The sequence below is a fragment of the Lontra canadensis genome, unplaced genomic scaffold (assembly GCF_010015895.1).
Source record: "Lontra canadensis isolate GAN:19392208 unplaced genomic scaffold, GSC_riverotter_1.0 scaffold38, whole genome shotgun sequence".
In the NCBI taxonomy this organism is placed as follows: domain Eukaryota; kingdom Metazoa; phylum Chordata; class Mammalia; order Carnivora; family Mustelidae; genus Lontra; species Lontra canadensis.
In genome coordinates this window covers 3,709,439-3,730,529 of record NW_022631032.1, presented here as the reverse complement: position 1 = coordinate 3,730,529, position 21,091 = coordinate 3,709,439, and the positions used below count along the sequence as shown (strand labels likewise).

General features: G+C 38.0%; 2 protein-coding genes across 3 annotated transcripts in view; one reads left to right on the top strand and one right to left on the bottom strand.

Annotated features, from left to right (window-relative positions):
* The window catches only part of LMLN (leishmanolysin like peptidase), an 80,959-nt gene extending 62,286 nt beyond the window's left edge, over positions 1-18,673 (bottom strand). For both annotated transcript variants that reach the window (XM_032869435.1, XM_032869436.1), the window contains exons 1-6: positions 18,455-18,673; positions 6,642-6,739; positions 5,947-5,977; positions 4,801-4,883; positions 4,160-4,277; positions 1,424-1,602 (exon numbers count right to left, since the gene is read on the bottom strand). In XM_032869435.1, the coding sequence (XP_032725326.1) occupies positions 1,424-1,602; positions 4,160-4,277; positions 4,801-4,883; positions 5,947-5,977; positions 6,642-6,739; positions 18,455-18,673 (728 nt within the window). The remainder of the gene's footprint in view (positions 1-1,423; positions 1,603-4,159; positions 4,278-4,800; positions 4,884-5,946; positions 5,978-6,641; positions 6,740-18,454) is intronic.
* A 151-nt stretch (positions 18,674-18,824) lies between these two features.
* Positions 18,825-21,091, top strand: part of IQCG (IQ motif containing G) — a 48,152-nt gene continuing 45,885 nt past the window's right edge. The window contains exon 1 of the mRNA XM_032869432.1: positions 18,825-18,843. The gene's annotated coding sequence lies outside the window, so the exon portion shown is untranslated. The remainder of the gene's footprint in view (positions 18,844-21,091) is intronic.

The following is a 21,091-nucleotide window of genomic DNA, read 5'->3' as shown; positions in this document are numbered from 1 at the left end:
AATAATAGCATATGTGTGTGTGCGTGCGTGCGTGTGTGTGCGTATGCAAAAACATACAGCACTTTCTTTTTCAGTATTACATTCAATCATTTGACTCTAAGCTTTCCCAACATTTAGAAGCTAAAGATTTTTGGGTAGATTTCACAGATCATCAGTTACACAGCATCATGGTAACAGGCTGTTTTGCATAATCCATGATGCTGATTTTGACCATATCCTTAACACCTTTAGGTAAACATATACCAGTGTTTCCTTTGCATTGCCTACTTGATTCAACTAGTAATTTCATTTTTCTTTTCCTCAAATGAACAACACACCAACAGAAATGAAACAGCTCTTTAAATTCAACTAGCCTTGACAGAGGAACATTCAAGACCTTAGCAATGGTCCTAATATACACATGAACTGGTCACATTAACTCTCTTAGATTTGAGAATGTTACAATTTATCCTGAGACATGGCGATTTCTACTATCTTCAACTGATTTGTCTGGAGTATGACAGGCAATCTTCTGCATATACAATAACATTTCATTTCAAGTCGGCTTCACTGAGAAATTTTTTTTTTTTTAAGATTTTATTTATTTATTTGAGAGAGATCACAAGCAGAGAGGCAGACAGAGGCAGGCAGAGAGAGAGAGAGAGAGAGGGAAGCAGGCCCCCCGCCGAGCAGAGAGCCCGATGCGGGACTAGATCCCAGGACCCCGAGACCACGACCTGAGCCGAAGGCAGCGGCTTAACCCACTGAGCCACCCAGGCGCCCCGAGAAATTTTTTTTTTTTAAAGATTTTATTTATTTATTTGACAAACAGAGAGTACAAGTAGGCAAGAGAGGCAGGCAGGGAGAGGGAGGAGGAAGCAGGCTCTCCGCGGAGCAGAGAGCCCAATGTGGGGCTTGATCCCAGAACCCTGGGATCATGACCTGAGCCGAAAGCAGAGGCCTTAACCTACTGAGCCACGCAGGCGCCCCTCACTGAGAAATTTTTTAAAAATCTTTTGTAAATAGAGAGCCTCTAAATATTTTAAGTGATAATTTATCTAAGTGAAGGACACAGCAAGTAATATAACAATTAGATGAACAGTTATTTTGAACATCTTACAGATTCAACAGAGGTGCCAAAATTAAAGTTAAAATCATTTCCTTAGGTATTTATTTACTTCCAAAGGACTCTCCACAGTAGACTTTTTCTCTGGAGCTGGTACTGACATTACCATATGATAACAGTTCTACCACCTGACACTCTCCTCCCCACACCGTCCCCCCTACGCCCTGTCACCCCCACTCCTCCATCCAAGCAGAGTATAGTTTCTTACAACTGGAGGCAATCTGGAAAATGCAAACATCCTGTACTCTAAACGCTTAGGATTCTTTTTAAGAGTTCCCATATTAGATCTTGGAAAATAAGTCTCAGGGGAAAGTTTACCTGTCCATTTTTGCTTCCTGCTGACAATAGGCTGCATAAGAGATGATGTTTTCATGGCTGCACCTCTCAGTGGCCAGAGCACCAACATACAGAACAAAGTCTGCATCCCGGACGCCCTCTTGGTCTTGCACACCCACTGCCACACAGGACCACTTACCCCCACGGCAGACCCTGCATCGCTGCGCCCGTGGTGGGCAACGGAAAATCAAACCAGAGACAAGGTTAGCTGTAGGGACTTTTATTTTATGTGAATCCAGATTCTAAATTCGTATGATTTAACAGTTACTACCCTTCAACTTTTATCAAAATCCATTCCTACCTCTACTCAGTTCCTATCTCTAATTCTGAATTTACTTTGCTAAAATTTCTAATTTATGAGTGATAATAAAAATCTATAATCTTAATTAAAACAATCAATTGTTTTTTAAGGGGAGCCAACCAGGACGTAAAAAGACAGAAACAGATAAGGTTTTAAACTTTTAAACTTTGACACTTAGTGAAAATTACAGAGGACCTTCTTGTGTATGTGTATATATATATGTGCATATTCCTAGGAATCTACAGTTATTTCAAAATTAATTAATAAAAAGCTTTTTATCCAATGGAAATGTATTTTTCTATTATAAAGTAATTCATGTATCTTGTTAAAAATTCATATAATACAAACATACACAAAGTAAAAAGTTAAAGTCATCTTTACCTTTTAAAGATGATTTTAAAGGGTAAAGTCACCTCACCATCACTCTTATTTCTAGTTTTCTAATCAAATCTTTGCCCTTGTAACATCTGTTTTTTAGAGAACTTCTCTCCAAGCTCCTAAACAATTATGAACTCCCAACTTACAGTTTAAAAAATCAGTAAATTGTGATTTTTTTGTGTAAATAATGTTTTCATAGAGAAAAAAACAGAAATCCTCATTTCATTACATTGTTTACTCTTCTTTCTCTAATACATATATTTATAATTTTTCAGTTCAATTACTTTAGCCTATTAATAGTGTTAAAAGAAGTTGTGATTTTTAAACATTCTTTTCCATGATCACTCATGTATTAAAAAAAAAAAATCACGACACCCTCAACCCTTCTTACATCAAGATGTAAGAAGCAGAATTTGGAGAAGCCAAGAGACTGAGAAACAGAAAATACCTCAGAAAAAAAGGAAAGCAATGCCTTTTTTTTTTTTTTTTAAAGATTTTACTTTTACGTAATCTCTACACTCAATGAGGGGCTCAAACAAACTCATGACCCAGATTGATCTGCATGCTCTTTCGACTGATCCAACCATGTGCCCCAAGGACTTCTTAAAATGTCTACAAAATGCCTCTAAATTTCTTGGGAAAAAAGCTGGATATGCAATTAACAAGTTTTTAAAATTTTTAAACATGTCCCTAAAACCTTTTATACACTACCAAGAACTCTGAGAAAAGAAATGAAAGCTGAGTAAATTAGTTGTATTCGGGCCAACATATAGTCCTCTAAAAGCCTTATGGAGCTTCAAATAACTTAATAAAAAAAATTACAAAGAAAACTTCATCTAAACGTATGCTTAATTTTGGTTACAAAGTAAATGTTCAAGTAATATATTCACTTTCTAGAAGTAACCAGAGAACAGTTCAATAGAGAAAAACAGCTAAGGCAATAATCATATCTTCAAATGTGTATGTATAATAAATTGGTTTTCTGATATACACATTTAAAATTTTTATCTTTTTACTGATAAGTAATATATCCTTAATATGAAAAATCAGAACATTACAAAATTACATAACTTTCCAAGGAAAAGCCCCCCAACTCCAACTCTTAAAGAAAACCATTAATATTTTGGTATGGCTCCAGATTCTTTAGTATGTGTGTATACCTCTAGATTATTTCATAATTTTTTATTTTATATGTACATACTTTTTTATTTTTTGTGTTTTTGTTTCAGTTTTATTAAGTTGAATTGTCGATTATAATTCTTAAATAAAATAGGCTAACTCATTTCCAACTTGTTTTTCAATTAAGACCTAAATATCTTTCCAAGTCAGTAGATGGAGATCTACTTCATTCTTTAATAGCGGCACGGTATCCCATTATAGGATTATACCATAAATTAATACTAATATAGGCATATTTATAGTTTTGTAAAGAATATCCTTGAACACATATTGCATATTTGCAAGTATTTTTATGGAATACATTTCCAAATTGGGTTGAAGCACACCATACATATTTTTTATTTTAAGAGATAATGTCAAATTGCCCTTCAAAAATACTTAGTATATACCTGCTAAAAGATGTTTTGGAAGATAAAATTCTAAGCTGAAATGATTCAGCAGCCCCAGAGACAAGTTGAAAAAAATAAAAAAAAGGAAAGAAGGTATCATCAAATTCATTTGAAAATAAATGAAAGAATAAAATAAGAAAAATGAAGCTTCTGAACTTAAGACTATAAAAACTTTTTGGTGGGGCGCCTGGGTGGCTCAGTGGGTTAAGCCGCTGCCTTCGGCTCAGGTCATGATCTCAGGGTCCTGGGATCGAGCCCCGCATCGGGCTCTCTGCTCGGCAGGGAGTCTGCTTCCCTTCCTCTCTCTCTGCCTGCCTCTCTGCCTGCTTGTGATTTCTGTCTGTCAAATAAATAAATAAAATCTTTAAAAAAAAAAAAAAACTTTTTGGTGACACTCACAGATTCAAAATCTCCCTCTCTCAGTTTATTCTAAAGAGTAAAAACAGAGCTGCTAAGAATAGGTTGAATTACCTGGAGGTGCTCCTCAGGCACTGTAACTGGGCCACATTTTGTATGCTCTGCAAATTCCCCAGTACAGTATCTATGGGGATCATTTTCCTTCTGTAGGTAACGGTTTGTTGCACGTTGTCTTCAGTTCATTTGTACATCAAAACCCAATTACAAAAAAAAAAAACAAAAACAAAAACAAAAACCATAGAAGAAAAGAAAGAAAACTAGTTCACAGCAGTTAAAAACATTTAAAAAAAAAAAGCTACTATACTAGTTCATTAATAATAATTACTATTTTTGTTAGAAAAGTGGACTAAGAAAGAATTTTGGTTGCATGGGAAATTCTCCTAAGCTAGGTTTTCAGACACCCAAATACTTCATAAGCCTCTACTGTAGACACATGAGGGAGGGAGGGGATGTGGAGAATAAGCAACTACACCCCAGAAAAAGATCCAGCAGGTCACCTCATAGTAGAAAATCAGGGAAAGAATGATTACCTAACAGATGCTTTCTTATTCCCTTTAAATACCTTGCAGTTTGGTCACTAAGGGCAAACATAATAAAATATCCTATATGCGTTTCATAATTTGTCATACTGACAGGATGGGGAGGTCAGAGTACCAAACAACGAAAGAAAATGACCTGTATAGAATGTGACATACCTGCTAAGTAAGATAGTGCCCGCAGGTCTCCGAACCTGAAAAGTCTTCTCTAAATAAGAAATAGCTTGTGGAAAAAGTTTATTCTAAATAAAAGTTGAAAAAAAAAAAGTCAGAATTATAGTTAAAGGACAAGTATATTTAAAACAAGCAAGCTTAGGATATTAATGACTGAGGGGAAAAAAAGGGAAAACTTTACAATTCTGGAATACAGATGCTAGTCAGTCAAAGATTGTGTGGAAAGAGAATGAGTCTAGGAGCAAAGGAATTTCCTTATTTTCTTAGTTGAGCTTGGGGAAAGAAAATAAAGTGAAAAGTTCCTTCCCCGTCTCTACTGAAATAGAATGTAAGAATATAGAAGTCTCAACTAATCTAAATTACTTCAAATTTGGGAGCAAATTAGATGACTCCAACATTAAGGTAATTTATGTTAAAATCTTATGTTTAGAAGATCTACTTTAATTTCACCGTTATGTGTGACTCTGTAACAGCTAAGACACTGTTGACGTTAGCACCTCTATACTCAACTTCAGCATGTCATATATCAGACACATCCACCTGCAGGGGAATGAGTATTTCCACAAGACAATAGTGTCCTCGATGTATTTCAAAAATTGTCTTTTTCACTCTATCTTTAGCATGTTCTATTCCCACAAAACATAAGAGAACAAGGAAGAAAACAAGAAGACTGATTTACTATTAAATTGTAAAATGAGAAGACTAATTTAGCATCAAATAAGGACAAAATTTTGGCGAATGCATCACAGAGACGCCTTTGAAGAAAATGATAAAAATGTTCACTACCAACACCTTCTATTCATTCATTCATTAAATAATCAGCATATATTTTCTTTGTTGAAGTACAATTTATATATAATAAAGTGTACCCACTTCAAATATCAAATTTAAGCCATAAGTATTTATGACATACCGGGGCGCCTGGGTGGCTCACTGGGTTAAGCCTCTGCCTTCGGCTCAGGTCATGATCCCAGGGGCCTGGGATCGAGTCCCGCATCGGGCTCTCTGCTCAGCAGGCAGCCTGCTTCTCCTCATCTCTCTCTGTCTGTCTCTCTGCTTACTTGCGATCTCTCTCTCTTTGTCAAATAAATAAATAAAATCTTAAAAAAAAAAAAAGTATTTATGACATACCTTTACGAGGTATCTTTTCTCAGGGAGCAATCTGAAAATCAAGACATAAAACATAAGAATTCCATGGTGGGCACAGCACTGTCTCATTAGTTCAGAGTATATCTGGCAGGAGCCCCAAGGAATGCTCTGTGGAAGATCTAGTATCAGTCCTCTAAAATCTTAATTTACCTCAAGAAACATTGAGCTTACTCTGTACCAACACAATGCTAGGCATGATCATGTTATCCCATTCTTTTGGGAAATTAAGGAGAGAGAAAGACATCAGTTACTCCTAATAGCTCTTCATACATGATTACAGATTCATAATTTATCTATTTTCTGAACCCCTCTTACACTAACTGAAAGATTAGACTATCACTCTTTGGCTAATAATTTTGTAAATGTTCTTATTATATATATTAATATTTTTATTTTTCCTCCATGTACTACTTATTGAGGAGGTGCCTTCCAGGTATGTTATGACCACAGACAAGTAGATACATACTTGCTCTGTTAAAACTGTTTATGATGTATAGATTGATTTTAATCATATCCCATGGTCATCATCCTTCCAGACTAAAAGACATTATTAGCTTAATTCCATCTTGAAGGTGCATTAGCATGTAGCTCCATGTATGGATCTTCAGGTAACAAATGGAAATATCTTTACTACTTTGATTCGTAATTTTAAAAAGACAAAATAATGGTGTACTTACTCATCAATACTTTTATCATAGACAGTCTTGATTCTTAAATGTTCATCAACATCTCTTTTTACAACATGATTTGCCTTAAGATGAACCTTATTTATGACCTGAAAAAAATAGATTTGAAAAATGTTTAAAGGGTGTTTTATAGATTAGCTAATGGAGATTCTAACCAGAAAAAAAATAAAAGAACTAAATAAATGAAGAGTTGTTTCTAGCTCACGGATAGGAAGACTCAATATTGTCAGAATGTCAGTTCTTCCCAATTTGATCAGTAGATTCAATGCAATCCCAATTAGAATCCCAGGAAGTTATACTGAGGACACCAAACAAACTGATTCTAAAGTTTATATGGAAAGGCAGACCCAGAATAGCCAACACAATGTCAAAGGAGAAGAACAAAGTTGGAAGACTGATACTATCTGACTTCAAGATTTACTTTAAGCTATAGTAATCAAAACGTGGTACTAACAAAAGAGACAAACATTTATTGCAGCATTATTTAAAACAGCTAAGATACAGAAGCAGCCTAAATGTCCTTTGACAGATGAATGGATAAAGAAGATATGGTATAAAAAAAAAGAAGATATGGTATTACACAATGGAATATTACTCAGCCATAAAAAAAAATGAAATCTTGCCATTCATGACAACACAGATACATCCCCAGGGTATTATGGTAAGTGAAAGAGAAAGGCAACATGATTTTAGTTATATCTGGAGTCTAAAAAACCGAAAATGAATAAACATACAGTGCAACACATGTAATAAATACAAGATACATATTGTAATCACTAGTGCAAATACTCAAATATATTACATTTTACTGAAATTTAATTATAACTCAATTTAAAAAGTAAAGCAAAGAGATATAGCTAAAAAGTCAACAGAAGAATCAAAATAGAATATTAAAGAGAGGAAACAAAGAAAAAAGTGGAACAGAGAAACAGCTGAACTGCAGACCCAAATCCAACTCTCAATAATCATATTTAAATGTAAATAGACTCTAGAACATTTCCATTAAAAAGCAAAGATTGTCAGACTAAGATCCAACAATTTATTTTTACAAGAAACCCATTTTAACTATAAAGACCTAAAGGGGTTGAGAGTGTAAGAATGGAATAAGATATATTATGTAAACATTGATAAAAAGAAAGCCAGAGTGGCTATACTAGTATTAGACAAAGTATATTTCTAAACAAGGAATACTATCAGGGATAAAGAGAAGGGCAATACATAGTGCTAAATGAGTTAATTCAACAAGAAAACATAACGATCTAAAACATGTAACCACCTAACAGCACAGCTTCAAAATACATGAAGCAAAAACTAAAAAAATAGACAAATACACAGTTATAGCTAGAGGCTTCAACACTTACACTTCAGTAATCAGTGCAGACCAGAGACAAAATCAGTAAGGATATGGGAGACCTATGTAGCACTACAACTAACTTAACTGAACCGACATTTATAGAACACTTGCCCCAATAATAGCAGAATGTACATTCTTCTCAAGTGCACATTGCAACATTCACCTAGATAGATCACATTTTTGGCTCTGAAACAAATCTTTTTTTTTTTTTAAGATTTTATTTATTTATTTGGCAGACAGAGATCACAAGTAGGCAGAGAGGCAGGCAGAGAGAGGAGGAAGCAGGCTCCCTGCTGAGCAGAGAGCCCGATGCGGGGCTCGATCCCAGGACCCTGGGATCATGACCTGAGCCGAAAGCAGAGGCTTTAACCCACTGAGCCACCCAGGCGCCCCTCTAAAACAAATCTTAAGAAATACAGAAAACCTGAATCATACAAAGGATGTTCTCTATCCATAACAAAATTAAATTAGAATGCAATTACTGAAAGAAAACAGGGAAATTTCCTAATATTTGAAAATCAAACAACAAACTAATCACTAGTTGAAGAGGAAGTCACAAAAGAGATTAGAAAATATTTTTATAAAGATCTTATTTTTAAATAATCTCTATACCCAACGTGGGACCTGAACTCACAACTCCAAGATCAAGAGTCACATGCTCTACCAATTGAGCCAGCTAGGTGTCCCTAGAAAATATTTTAGTTGAATGAAAAATTACAGCAAATTAGTATTTGTAGAATACAGCTAAAGCAGTGTTTACAGGAAATTTTATTTTTAAAAACCCTCAAATTAATGATCTAAGCTTCTATTTTAAGAAACCGGAAAAAGGGGGCACCTGGGTAGCTCAGTCAGTTAAGTTTCTGCCTCGGGTTCAGGTCATGATCCCAGAGTCTTGGGATCAAGCCCCACACTGGGCTCCCTGCTCAGCAGGGAGTCTGGTTATCCCTCTCCCACTCCCCCTGCTTGTGCTCTCTCTTTTTCTCAAATGAATAAATCTTTAAAAAAAAAAAAAAAGAAAGAAAGAAAAAAAAACAGAAAACGAGCAAACTAAAAAAAAAAAAAGAAGAAAATAATAAAGAGCAGAAACCAATTAAACGGAAAACAGAAAAACAATAGAGAAATCAATAAAACTAAGAGCTAATTCTTTGAGAAGACTAATATAACTGATAAACCCCTAAGCAGAGAGACCAAGAGAAAGAGAGAGAACACCAATTACCAATGTCAAGAATGAAACAGGAGACATTACTACAGACTTTACAGACTGTGATACTGTGATTTACAATAGGAAATATGTACTTGGTTTTTGTCGCATTACTGGCACAGAGTTCTTAAAATCTTAGAACTTCCTAAGTGATGAGCGTGATAAAGGTGTCTTTTGTTAAATTAATGAGGTGACTTTTGGAAAGCACCTAAGGATGGGGACTGATTGCCAGTGGAGCCAGTGATTAGAGGGTTGGAACTTTCAGTCTCCACCCCTTAATCTCTGATGAGGAGAGGGGCTGCAGTGGAGTTCAATCCTAATGGGTGATGATTTAATCAACCATGTCTATGTGATGAAGCCTCTATAAAACCCAAGATGATGAGATTTGGAGTTTCCTATTGGCGAACACTGTTAACCTTAAAAATAAAACTGCTGATTTTTCCAGCAAAAATGGATTTGGGAATAGCCAAAACTGCAATCCAGGATAAGCATGATACAATAAAACCATAGGCAAATCTGAAAAACAAAGGAGAGGGATAATACTCTTACAGAGAGAAAAAGGAAACTGGGAGGGCTATTACAAGCAAAATGTCTACTGGAATAAACTGGGGAGTTCAAAGTATAAAGGCTTTTCATTTGCTTAGTTGTGAGTCTCTCATTGGCTGGACTATTGCCAGGGAAGGAGCTAAAACATTCTTCCTTCTGCTGGGATAGTAAAATAGTATACACATGCAAGGTCCATCACTTCCTGTTAGGTCTGTAATTGACAATGAATGGCAGGGCATGAGAGCTCCCTCTTGCTGGCCTCCCAGCTCCAATCTAAACGAGGTTTCCCCTTTTATTGATTTTCACACCATATGAGAGAGATTCCTAGAGAAGGGAATGCTCTGATGGGGGGGAAAACTCCTTGCCCTTTCTCTATACCTTGCCCTATGCACATCTTCCATCTAGTTGTCTTTGAGTTATACTTTTTTATAATAAACCAGTAATCTAGTAGTAAATTTTTTCTCTGAGTTCTATGAGCTGCTCTAGCAAATTAATCCAACCCAAGGAAGGGGTTGTTGGAAACTCCAATCTATAATCATTTGGTCAGAAGCTCTGATGACAGTCCGGACTTAACAACTGGTGCCTGTAATTGTGGAGTGTGGGCCAGTCTTACAGAACTGCGGAATCTGATCCTATCACTGGGTAGATAGTGTCAGAACTGAGTTTCGAGTTACTTGGCAATGTGTGGAAAAACCCCCACACGTTGGAATTGATACCAGAACACTTTATTACAGACATTTAAAAGATCAAAAGAGAATACTAAGAAAAACGTTATGCCCATAACTTTGACAACTTTAATGAAATGAAATTCTCTGAAAGATGTAACATAATCAAAACACAATGAAGAAGAAATAACCTGAATAGTCCACTATCTATGAAAGAAAATAGTTCATAGTTTACAACTCCCCACTAAAGAAAATTCCAGGTTGAGATGTCTTCATTCATGAATTCTATTAAACATTTAAGGAAGAAACAATAGTGACTTCCTTAAAATGGAAGGGGAAGGAATATTTCCAAACTTATTCTCTGAGGCTGGCATTACCCTAATACTGAACCCAACAGTTATCAGAGAAAAAAAAATCTACAGACCAATATCCTTCAAAAATATATAAGCAAAATTATCAACATCAGCAAGTTAAATCCGGCAAAATGTAAAAAAGGGTAACACATCATAACCAAGTGGAATTTTAATCTAAGGAATGCAATGCTAGTTTATCATTTAAAAATTTCAAACAATGTAATTTACAACATCAACATACTAAAGAAAAAAAGCTACATAATTATATTGATGCCAAAAAGACATTTAATAAAATTCTGGGGTTCCTGGGTGTCTCGGTCAGTTAAGCATCTGCCTTCAGCTCAGGTCATGATCCTGGGGTCCTAGGATCAAACCTCTGACAGGCTCCCTACTCGGCAGGGAGTCTGCTTCTTTCTCTCCCTCTTATCCTTCCCCATGCTTGCGCGCTTGCTCTCTTTCTGAAATGAATAAAAAATCTTTAAAAAAATTCAATATCCATCCATGATAAAAATAAGAATAGAAAATAATTTTCTCCACATGGCAAAGCACATTTGCCAAAAATCTAAAACCAATACACTTTTTTCTTTTAAAGGGTTTTTTTTTAAATTTTAATATTTAAGATTTAATAATATCTACAACTAATTTTCTTCTTTTAAAAATATTTTATTTATTTGAGAGAAAGACTGTCAAAGAGCACAAGTGGAGGGGGAGGGGCAGAGGGAAAAGGAAAAGCCAACTCTCTGCCAAGCAGGGAGCCTAGACCTGAGGCAGGGGTGGTGTCAATCCCAGGACCCAGGATCATGACCTGAGCTGAAGGCAGACACTTAACTGACAGAGAAACTCAGGTGCCCCTACAGCTAATATTCTTTTTTTTTTTTTTTTAAGATTTTATTTATTTACTTGACAGAGATAACATGTAGGCTGAGAGGCAGGCAGAGAGAGAGAGGGGAAGCAGGCTCCCTGCTGAGCAGAGAGCCCAATGCGGGGCCCCATCCCAGGACCCTGAGATCATGATCTGAGCTGAAGGCAGAGGCTTAACCCACTGAGCCACCCTGGTGCCCCAATATTCTTAATAATAGAAGACTGAATGCCTTCCTAAGATCAGGAACAATACAAGAAAGTCTACTCTCACCATTCTTATTCAACGCCATATAGGAGGTCACAGTACGATAGAACAATATTAATATTAAATATTTAATATAAGCAAAAGATACATATTGTAATCCCTAAAGCAAATACACATACACATACACACACACACACACACACACACACACACACACAGGTTAAAAGTAAAAGAATGAAAGAGATATATCACATAAGCTCTATCATAAACAAGCTCAAGTGTCTCTATTAGTATCAGACAAAACAGACCTCAAGACAGGAAGTATTACCAGAAATAAAGAGTGATATTTTACAATGATAAAGGGTTAATATATCAGTAATTGTAAATATGAATGTATCTAATAACAATGGAATCAAAGTCTACAAAGCAAAAACTGACAGAAGAGAAAAAGAAAAAATTTACAATCTTAAGAGAACTTTAAGACCTTTGTATGAGCATAGAAAGTGCTTAGAATACCATCAATCACTTTACCTTATTGACACATATAAAAAGCTATAATCAATAACTATAGAATATATATTCTTTGCAAGTATACATGAAAAGTTAAATAGGATACAGCATATGCTGAGGTATAAATATAACAATCTCACATTTCAAAGGACTAAATTCTTACAGAAGACACTCTAAATAACAGTAACAATAAGATCTAGAAAAGGACCCAATATTTAGAAATTATATTTAAACATTTTTAATAACCCTCAGATTAAAGAAGAAATTACCAGGGAAAATAAAAACACTTTGAATCAAACAACAACTAAGCTCCCCTACTCTTGCTCTCTCGCTCACTCTCATCTATCTTAAATAAATCAATATAATCTTAAAAAAAAAAGACAACTCTCAATTAAAGATAAATAAATAAATAAATTACCAAAGCTAACAGTTGGTTATTTAGGATATCTTTATGCCAAAAAATTTAACAGTTCAGATGAAATAAAGTCCTTAAAAACATAAGTTACCAAGACAGGCACAGAATCAAATAGAAAGTATAAACTGACTTGTTATCAGAGAAATTGGATTTATCTAAACTTTTCTACATAGTGGCTGCTTGGGTCCAGAGGTGAAAACAGGGACTGACTAGATAGATAGGTAGATGGATAGATAGATAGATTTTTAGTAATTTCTACACCCAACATGGGGTTCAAACTTATGACCCTAAGCTCAAGAGTCACATGCTCTCCTGGTGGAGCCAGCCAGGTGCCCCATGGATTGACTAAAAATGGGCATAATGGATCTGTTTAAGGTGATGCAACTATTCTAAAACTGGATTGTGCTGATAGCTACACAATTCTGCAAATTTATTAAAAGTCATTGAATTGGACATTTAAGTAGATGAATTTTATGTTATATAAATTATAGCTCCATAAGAGTTATTTTTTTTTTAAGATTTTATTTATTTGTCAGAGAGAGAGACAGAGAGAGTGAGCACAAGCAGGGGGAGTGACAGGCAGAGGGAGAAGCAAGCCTTCATCGAACAAGGAGCCTGATATGAGACCCAATCCCCGGACCCCGGATCATGACCCAAGCTGAAGGCACGCCTAACCACTGAGCCCCCCAGGTATCCCTCAGTAAGAGTATCTTAAAAACTCTCTACAAAGAAAATGGCAGGCCCACCCATGTGGTCTCAACTATGAATTATACTAAACATTTAAGGAAGAAATGATTTCAATTTCATACAAACTCTTTTAGAAAATACAAGAAGATGGAACACTTCCCAACTCATTATGTGAGACCAGTATAATTCTGGTATCAAAAATGAACAAAGGGATGCCTAGGTGGGTCAGTCAGTTAAGCGGCTGCCTTCTCTCAGGTCATCATATCCTGCATCCGGCTCCTTGCTCAGTGGGGAACCTGCTTCTCTCTACATGCCACTCCCCCTGCTTGTGTGCTCTCTCTCTCTCTCAGTAAACAAAATCTTGAAAAAAAAATGAACAAAAACTTCACTAAAAAAAGAATTTATAAACCAACATTACTCATAAACATAGATGCATAAATCTTTAACAGTCTATTAGCAAACTGAATTCAGAGATATATAAAAAGGATAATACATCCTTAAGTTAGGACCAAGGAGGGTCTATCACAAAAAGCAATTGCTATTTGCACAATTTACTACTGGAAAATTCAATGTATTCTATCATATAACAAAATAATTTACATAATTCCATTTGTATAAACTAAGCTCTAAAAGAGACAAAACTAATCTTCTCTTTTTTTTAAAGATTTTGTTTATTTATTTGTCAGAGAGAGAGAGAGAGAACAAGCAGGGAGGGTGGCAGGCAGAGGGAGAAGCAGGCTCCTTGCTGAGTAAGGAGCCCGATGCAGGACTCAATCCCAGAACCCTGGGAACATGCCCTGAGCTGAAGGCAGTTGCTTAACTGACAGAGCCACCCAGGAGTCCCGAGACAAAACTAATGTTAACAAAAACAGCAAAAAAAAAAAAAAAGGAATAATTGTTGCCTGGGGTATCTGGATAGGGAAAACTGACTGGCACAAGATGGGGCAGGGATCTTTCTGGAGACATAGAAATATTCTGTTAATCATGTAGCTACAAGCTTCTCATGAACTACATGACTGCATTTATTACGTTCCAATACATGTAAATTTAGCAGAAAGCTTTTAGGGGCACATGGCTGGCTCAGCTGGTAGAACATGCCGCTCTTGATCTTGAGGTTGTGAGTTTGAGCTCCATACTGGGCACACAGATTACTTAAAAAAAAAAAAAAAAGTTTAAAATAATATTCCTTCCTTCCTTGCTTCCTTTTTTAGAGCACTGAGGGGCAGAGAGAGATAGAGAATTCTCAAGCAGGCTCTACTCCCAGCACAGAGCCCCAGGTAGAGCTCGATCTCATAACCCTGAGACCATGACCTGAGCCAAAAGCAAGAGCCAGAAACTTAACCGACTAAGCCTCCCAGGTGCCCCAACAACTAAACTTTTAAAAGTAACAACAAGTGGGATGCCTGGGTGGCTCAGTCAGTTAAGCGGCTGCCTTCAGCTCAGGTCATGATCCCAGGGTCCTCGGACTGAGTCCCGCATTGGGCTCCTTTCTCAGCGGGGAGCCTGCTTCTCTCTCTGCCTCTGCCTGCCACTCTGCCTGTGTGCAAGCTCTCTCTCTCTCTCTCTGACAAATAAATAAATGGAATCTTAAAAAAAAAAAAAAAAAAGTAACAAGTGAGAGGATGGGGAATGGGTGGAAGTATATGAAACATGAATGAGAGAATACGGTAAGAGTTAAAGCTGGGTGATGGGTCCATGAGCATTCATCATACTATTCTGTCTTTTTGTTTTGTTTTGTTTTCATGTATATAATTAAAAAATGAAACTTAGAGGTTTTGTTTGAAAACAAGTTAAATGTGTCAAAAAAAATTTCTTTTAGTTGGTTCTATACCCAACATGGGGCTTGAACTCACAGATCAAAAGTCTACATCCAACATGGGGCCTGAACTTAGAGATCAAGAGTCTCACACTCTACCAACTGAGCCAGCCAGGCGCCTCCCTACACCTCCCCTCCTACTTCCCTCCCACCCTCCCAACATGTTTTATACTTCCCACCACAACCCCAAAAATGTTACATAATTTCCTATAGCATTTAACAGAGGTGTAGTCACTAGTAGGAGTACAATGAATAATTCTTTTTCTTTTTTTAAGATTTTATTTATTTATTTGAGCATGAATGGGGAGAGGGGCAGAGGGAGAGGGAGAATAAGACTCCCTGCTGAGCAGGGAGTACAATACTGGGCTCATTCCTAGGACCCTGGATCATGACCTGAGCCAAAAGCAGATGATTAACTGAGCCACCCAGGCACCTACAATGAATTATTCTTGCCTATACTTTATGTTTAGGTTAAAGCTAAGACAATGGTTAGGAGGACTTGCTATTATATAGTCTATGAAGAACCAGATTTATTAAGAATGATAAGTCTCAAAAAGAACTTAATAGCTTGCTTTTAATATCTGAAGCACTATCACAATTGATTTTGTTTAGCCAAGAGGCATGAATATGAATAGTGGGTAAAAATTTCAGGAAGAGTTTTTAGGTCTATAAAAAGAAGAACTTTATACTGATGATCTCCAAAAGTAAAGGGGCCGCCTCTGGAGATAATATCCCTATCCACTGAGATGTTCAAAAAGAAGTTGGAGTTTTGAACACTGGCAACAATCACTAGATGAAACTGCTATATATGTTTCCTCCAATGGAGAGATTTTGCAGTTCTTTGAATAGTTTTCTCTTCCTGTAATCTAAATTCAAAGAAAGAAGCACAGGGTTTTGCAGGAATGGTTTTGTTGTTTTAGTTGTTTTTAAAGAATTCATCGGGAGTGGGAGAATTGTGGATATATTGTTAAAGGGTACAACCTTGCAACCAGTCAGTAAATAAGCCCTGGAGCTCTAATATAGCATAATGACTATAGTCAACAATACTGTATTATAAACTTAGAACTTGCTAAGAGACTAAAAAAATAAATAAAATTCAGCCAAAATGCAGTGTCATGATAAAAGCTGAAATATGGCTATAAGCCCCAAACTTAGTATTTTGGCACATATGGTTATAACAGTATGCATAGAACATTTTAGAAATTATCACAAAAATGAGTGGTCTTAGATTTCTGGGCTGAACTGAAAATTTCTAGATTAGTCTTTCTCAATAAAGTAATAAAACAATTATAAAATCAATCATAACATGCCACCCTGCCCCAGGTACTCTATCTCCTTTCCACAAAGAACACTGATTATTGTGGGCTCTCTAAATACTGCTGAGGAATCAGACATAAACCTCATCCCAAGGAACCTTACAATTTAACTACAAAAGCAAGACTACAAAGAAATGCCTGAGAAATAAACCTTCCCCAGACAGCAGTACTTGGTTAAGTGCCAGAAGAGATTACAGATAAGACATACTATGAAATGGGAAAAAAACATTCTGCTGGAGTGGTTTCAGCTGACTGTCTTGAAGGTAGGGAACTTTAACTAGGGTTAAAAAGAATGTAGGGCACCTGGGTGGCTCAGTGGGTTAAGCCTCTTCCTTCAGTTCAAGTCCCAGGGTCTTGGGATCAAGCCCCGAATCGGCCTCTCTGCTCAGCGGAGAGCCTGCTTCCCTCTCTCTGCCTGCCTCTCTGCCTACTTGTGATCTCTCTCTGTTAAATAAATAAAATCTTAAAAAAAAAAAAAAAAAAAAAAGAATGTAGAGAGGGAGAAAAATGGAAGGAGGCAGGCACTTGCAGGGTAGGAGAACAGGGTAAAGCAAGCAATGTGGTGAAGTGACTTGAAAATAAGCCTGAATTTTGTCTTAGAGAGCCCCCCAATAGCCTTCCAATGCCTTTAGCTCTCCTAACCTTTGGGTCAGTAGTTTCCAATGTGTGGTCTTTGGACAAGTATCATCATCAACCACCTGGGAGCCTGAACTGCAAATTCTGGGTACCATCCCAGACCTAATGAGTCAGAAAGTGGGGGAGTGAGACAGCAAACTGTGTTTTAACAAATCCTTTAGGTGATTCTGATGAACTCTCAAGGTGAAAACCACTGCTCTACAATTGCCTAAGTAGAACTCTCAGCACAGGAAAGCCATCATGTTCTGAGCGCCTAACTCAGCCACTTTGCTGGGTGCAGAAAGGGAGTTAATACTGTTAGAGTAGGCAGTTTGTTAGGTTCTCACAAGATGCCGCGAGGCCAGCAAAGAGGAAGTCATGGCCATCTATGAAGAAGAGGCCTGTCCTGGCACCACTCCAAAAGAAAACCACAAGGGACTGCCATCTTGACAGCTTGAGTGACCTCAGCTCATTATACAGTTGTTTTATCATTAGCACTGCGGTTATGAAGGAGCTCCGCCCCTGAAATCTCCACGAGAGTTCTTTATCGGTCAAATAAGGCAAGAAAAAAGGGCATAACCTACATTCCTGGAAGACACCACCCTGTTTCCAAGAAATCCTCACTTTAAGTAATGAGTATTCCACCCCTTTGTTAACAATTGTCAGTAACAGAAACCGAAACCCAGTGGGCTCAGACCTTCCTTGAGCGCACCCTCTCTCACATCTCTAGAATGTAGTTTTACTTTAAGAAACTTTCCTGCTTGGGGGAGCCTGGGTGGCTTAGTCTTTAGGCGTCTGCCTTCGGCTCAGGTCATGATCCCAGGGTCCTGGAATCAAGCCCCACATCGTGCTCCCTTCTTGGCGGGAAGCCTGCATCTCCCTGTCCCACTCCCCCTGCTTGTATTCTCTCACCCTGTCTCTCCCTCTGTCAAAGAAATAAAATCTTTAAAGAAAAAGGAAAGAAAGAACGAAAAGAAAGCTTCCTGATTGTACTGCTTATGTACCCTGTTGTCTGTCCTTGAATTCTTTCTCCTGGCAGACCAAGAGCCTCCAGCGACATCTTTTGCAGGGGCTGGGTCAAGGGCTCAGGACCCAAGGACCACCCGGTAACAAGCGAGGTCCATCCCCTAAGAGTTCAGTTTCCGGTCCAATTTCGCTTTCTTCTCCAACACACCTTGTTCCAGCAACTACCCTCTACATCTTCGCCTCTCGTGTTACTTTACCCTCACAGCGCCCGTTCCCGCCCCTCCGTCGCCCTACCTCAGTCTCAGAGGGGACGTGGTGCCGGCAGGGAGGGGAACTGTCCAAGGAGACAGGAATTGATGTGGAACTTGCCCAGAGGCCGCCCAACAGGAGTAAAACGCCTTGGACCCATAAAGACCTGCTCCAGCGCCACTGGCTAGGGCCAAGGCCTGAACCCGAGGAACCTGCAACTCCGTTCCATTCGGCCGCCATCTTCGGGCCGAGCGTCGTTACCATGGAGTACGTGACGTCTTCACCCTGGCGCAAGCCCCGCCCCTCGCCGCCAGCAGACAGACGATTTTCGATTGGCTAGCAGCACCAACCAGGTCGCCCCGGATGTGAACTGCGTCACGCCCGTCGCTTCTCAGTTCGGGAAGTCTGCCAATAAATGCCGTTTCGCGGCCCACGTGAGTTGGGCTGTAGGAAGACTAGTGGGTGTTGCACGGCAATGATTGTATAAAGCTGTTTCTCTTTAATTCAGTTTCTCACCTTAATGGTAGGCATCCACACTGGGTGCCATGTGGCTTAAACAAACTGATGTAGAACCTTTAACGGTTTAGCCCTCTGTATAAAAGATGAACGGAATATACTTTCATTTTTACTTTATTTTCAGTCACCAATTTTAGGACCATTTAACTAGTCATTTCTTATAAAATCAGTATGTTCGTTCCTATTCAACCCCATCCCTTAACTGCCATAAAAAACAAAAATTAGGGGTGTCTTAGTGCAGCATTTGACTTGATCTCTGGGGTAGTGAGTTCAAGCCCCACAATGGGTGTGGAGCCTACTTAACACAAAAACTGCAAAAAACAAACAAAAAAAACCCCAAACAACCCACAAGAATTGCAACTGCATTTAACCCAGGAAGAGACCAGGTGGATCCTTGCCATTAAGAAAACTCTACCTTCAATCTAGGCCATGAGTAACTATAAAAAAATTGAAAATTGGGATATTCCCAAGGCCCTTTAAACAATTAAAACTAGTAACTGGAAGCACTGAACTGGAACAGTTATTTATCCAGAACTGAATACTGTAAATTACTATACTAGGAACTGGGAATAGGAAAGAATAGCCCCAAGATCATACAATTCATTGGTAAAGATCATGTACTCAAACTGAAAGGTGGGGCATTCTATCAGTAAAGGCTCATTACATAATGAGTCTATCATCCCTCAACTAGTGGAAATTGGGACTCCAAACCAAATTTATCACTTTCAGGACATGTGCTTTTTCCACAAGAGGACAAAGAACCTGTGATTTCTGAACAGAGAATAGCACCAGGAAACATCAAGTTCCTAGTTTTAAAGTTTTAACAGTTGTGTCATGCTGGGGAGAGGCTGTTTCAGAGATCCAGCCAACCAACCGCTAGCCATTTTTTAGTTCGTTTCTCTGAAATACAGGATTCCTCCAATGGTACCTCTGGTTTGAGGACCATTTTTGTACTCACCAAATCTCATTATGGGAAGAGAAATGCATAAAGCCCTCTCTCATTTACTAAGTGCTGTATTATTAAATCAATTCAAGAGGACGAATTTCCATGCAAGGTTGTCTTGGCACTGCATTTACTCAGGTCATCCTAAGGTTTCTTTTTTAAAGATTTTTATTTGACACTCAGGGAGAGAGATCACAAGTAGGCAGAGCAGCAGGCAGAGGGCAAAGCAGGCTCCCTGCTGAGCAGAGCCCCATGCAGGGGTCCATTCCCGGACCCTGAGATCATTACCTGAGCCACCCAGGCGCCCAGACCTCTCTTCTTTGCTCAAGTGTCCACTTCCTGTTTATCCACCTCCATTACTCGATCATCATCCTACTCAATACCATACTCACTTAACTCCTACAAAGGTGACAGCTTTATGAGATTTCCTCCTCTGTATGCCTAATCCAGGCACAAATGTCCAGCTGCCTTCCTGGACGTGGTCACAAGTGAGTATCCTATAGCTTCCTCAAACTCAACACCCTTCCACCAAAAGATCTCCTAGTTACCCAACTTTGTAAATGCACTATTATCTACCCAAAACCAAAGGTAGTAATGTTACCATTGAAGACTTAGTTGGTCTTTGAATTCTCTTAATCCTTAGTACAGTTTATAAAACCTGGCATAATCCGGCCATTTCTATTTATTTTCCAATTACTGCCCACAATTAGGTTTCAGTTACACTACACAACCCAGTTGAACAGTTCCTTAAATGCATTCTTTCACATAAACCCTAAAGGTCAATTTTTATGAAATACCTCCCTAAGCATTTCTTCCTCTATTCCTAATCACTCTAAGAGTACTGATACATCTTTGGGGCAACTGGGTGGGTCAGTCTGTTAAGCAGTCCACTTGATTTTTGGTTCAGGCCATCTCAGGGTCGAGATAGAGCCCCAAATCCAGCTATGAGCTCTGCAGGGCGTCTGAGATTCTTTCCCTTTCCCTCTGCCCCTCCCCCAACTCATGCACTCACAAATTTTTAAAAAGTACGAAAACATCTACTTAAATGACATGTTAGTGTAGGTACTATTAGATTATGCTGTTTCTCAACAACTAAATCCCACTGGAGTAGGTCTGGGATTGGGACTTCTTGCCAGTGACCCAATTTTTCAATGTAAATTTCCTTAGGATTCTAATACGCAAATTGTGGCCCTGAAATACACTGCTTAGACCTTGTGAAGAAA